Source organism: Choloepus didactylus, chromosome 6 (genome assembly GCF_015220235.1).
Source record: "Choloepus didactylus isolate mChoDid1 chromosome 6, mChoDid1.pri, whole genome shotgun sequence".
Classification (NCBI taxonomy): Eukaryota; Metazoa; Chordata; class Mammalia; order Pilosa; family Megalonychidae; genus Choloepus; species Choloepus didactylus.
This window is the reverse complement of record NC_051312.1, coordinates 81,305,236-81,308,399: the sequence shown is the minus strand read 5'-3', so window position 1 is coordinate 81,308,399 and position 3,164 is coordinate 81,305,236. Positions and strand designations below refer to the sequence as shown.

At 37.8% G+C, this 3,164-nt stretch overlaps 1 protein-coding gene across 1 annotated transcript; it reads left to right on the top strand.

Annotated features, from left to right (window-relative positions):
* The first annotated feature begins 314 nt into the window (after positions 1–314).
* On the top strand, positions 315–1,250 carry LOC119535939 (olfactory receptor 51F2-like). Its single transcript, XM_037838320.1, has one exon. The coding sequence runs from the start codon at positions 315–317 to the stop codon at positions 1,248–1,250; it is 936 nt and encodes a 311-aa protein (XP_037694248.1).
* The last annotated feature ends 1,914 nt before the right edge of the window (positions 1,251–3,164 follow it).

Below are 3,164 nucleotides of genomic sequence, written 5' to 3'. Positions count from 1 at the left end.
ACATGGTATTTTCAGTCATTTTAATTCTAGCCATTCTAATGGTATCTTACTGTAGTCTCGTTTGCATTTCCTAATATATAATGATGTTGAACATCTTTTCATGTATTTAGTTGCCATTCATATATCAAAAGAAAGAAATAATTCTGAAGCTAAAAATATTAGATTAATTTTGAGTACTCCATACCTTACTTTTATAGCTCCATGTATAACCAATATTTTAACTTTTTCTTTGGCTTTTCAACTTTCTTGACATGTGGTTTCTTTAATATAGGGCTGCAAGCACCCTGAAACTGTAGTCCTACCTGCATCTCACCATGACAGCTTTTAATGACACTGCTTCTAATTGGCCCATCTTCTCCTTCATTGGTATCCCTGGACTGGAGGTGGCACAGATATGGATCTCCATCCCCTTCTGTCTCCTGTACCTGGTGGCCCTTGTGGGTAATGTTCTTCTCCTTATCCTAGTTAAAGCAGAAAAGAGTCTTCATGAACCCCAGTTCTATTTTTTGGCCATGCTCGCCTACACTGACCTAGGTCTTTCATTGTCCACAATTCCTAGTGTCTTGGCTATCTTCTGGTTTGATATCCATCATGTTGGTCTGGATGCTTGCCTGGCCCAAATGTTCTTCATCCATACCCTTTCCTCAGTAGAATCTGGGGTCCTGGTGGCCATGGCTTTTGACCACTTAGTAGCTATCTGTGAGCCATTGAACTACACGAGGATCCTGACACATTATACTGTTGCCTGCCTTAGTGGAGCCTCCCTCATACGAGGTGTCACACTGATGACCCCTCTGCCTTTTTTCCTCAGGATCTTTCCTTTCTGTGGGGCAAATATCCCCTCACATTCTTACTGCTATTATCCAGATGTGCTGAACCTGGCCTGTGGAGATGTCACTTTCAGCAGTGCCTATGGATTGGTTTTTGTACTCTGTACATTTGCAGTGGATGTTGTCTTCATCCTAGTTTCTTACATGAAGATCTTGGGCACTGTTATGAAGTTGGGGAGCCAGGACAGAAACTGGAGATCACTGTGCACAGTGCTTGTGTTTTACATGCCCCTCATCAGCCTGGCAGTGCTGCATTGTTATTCCAGGGACACTCCCCCAATTCTATATACAACTATGAGCAATGCCTACCTCCTTATGACACCACAACTCAACCCTCTTGTCTACAGTCTCAAATCCAGGCAGATCCAGGCTGCCCTGTGTAAGCAATTTTTGGTGCAATGTGTCACTGCTGGGAAATGAGATTTTCTGTGGATCAGAAGGAGCAACCAATTAGTAAATGTTATTCAGAGTCTACTATGTGCCAAGTATTATGTTAGGCAACATGAATATAAAAATGAGAAAATGCAAAGTTCTTTTCCCCAAGAAGCACATCAGCTAAATAAGGAAGTGAATGGAGGGGACAGAATAGTCAAATAAATGGTTAATATCTGTGGTCAAGAATAAGAACTCTATTATAGTGATTAAGGTGTAATGGCTATAGGAACCCATGCTCCATGTATTTTGTGTGTGATTGGATGAGAATCATGTTGCTAAAGCTGCTAAATTAAGGGGTGTAGCTCTGGACTATACAAGATTAAGGAGGAATGAATATTTCACCTGATTCTTAATTGCCCTTGTGGCTAAGTTGAGGTATTAAATATCAAAAATTGATGATAAATTTTTGACTATATGTTTGATATTTCTATTTTTTATAGTTGGATATTGGTTGAAGTTCTGAATGTTCTAGCCATTAACAAAAAAAAACTGTCTGAGAAGAAATAATCTAAAAGGGTCTGGAAATGTTTATTTTCTACTCACTTCATTATTTTATTTAAAATTTATATGTTATTCAGATTTTGTTTGTTAACCCATTCCATATCGAGAATAGGTAGGGTCTTTTCCTGGTTTCAGAAATAAAGATGCATCTTCCTTCTCTAAAATTTGCAAAGAGGAAAAATGAGTTAGTTCATTCTCTTATGGGGTGAACTCTTTTCAACTTACAGTCATAAGCAATTGAAAATTGGCTTGCTGGGATCAGGGTAAAAGGCAAGCAGATTTAATTGCCCATTGCAATAAATAAGCATGTGGTATCCTTCACAAGAATTCAAAGCTACTTTGAGAAAGTCTGGGATGGATTCCTAAATGATAGCTCAAGTAATCAATCAAAAATATTTTTAATGTCTGTTTGACATATTTACTATTCACATATCTTACATTCTACTAATGACACTCAGCTAGTATTTGTGGAACAGAAGCAAACCCACAATGGAATATAATTAGTGAAATTATGGGGCTTAGTGAGAGGTTCCATATGAATGCAGAGGAAAGAAAGCCAGTGAGAGCTGGGTTTGTTAGGAATAGTTTCCTGGGAAAGTTAGAAAGGACTATGGGGAGGAAAACTAGAAGCTTGAAGTTACCTAAATTCACAAAGCATTCATTTAACCATGATCTCTTAAATAGTAATGGTATGGATGAGTTCAAAAAAAAAAAAAAAAAACAAAAAAAGGGATCTTTGCCCTTAGTAAAAGATTTAGAAGAGTAATGATCCTCATTAAAATTACACACACACACACACACACACACACACAGGACTAATAAAATGTTTCAGCATCTTTCAAGGCCCAATTTAATCTTTTTCCTTATAGTAAGTTTTTCCATTCAGAAGCCTCTTAACTTCATCTTTTTAAAGCATGTATATAGAGAAACGTGGGCCATGGCTCAGCAATTTAACCAATTTTTTGAAGACAGCCAACACTTTCCCTTTTGGGGAACTACTCACTTTTCTGTGTGGTTTGATGGTACAAACAATTTCAATATTGTAATACATCTCTCTTCTCAGATTTTAGTCACAGAGATTGACAGTTGAATAGATAATTGTCTTCCCCTGGAATTTTTATACTGGAGCTAGTGAAAGAGTTTGCTTCTAGGACTGTAACTTTGGAAGGATATTAAACTACTTGTGATAATTGGGTACCCTGGCTATGTGGAGGAAGCTCACATGTATTAGGAAAAGATGAGTACAAAACAAAAATTGAAACAGATCTGAAATGCTGCTTCAGAAAGAGAGAGAGAACAATGTTATACTGTTGAGTCATTAGACTAGGGGTTTCTGACATCCCTCCTTTGATCCTGGAACATATCCTGGTAACCCTCCCTGGCCTGTACACCCAATAA

Excerpts from the sequence above, each read along its gene's own strand:
- LOC119535939 (XM_037838320.1), top strand. The coding sequence starts at position 315 with ATGACAGCTTTTAATGACACTGCTTCTAATTGGCCCATCTTCTCCTTC.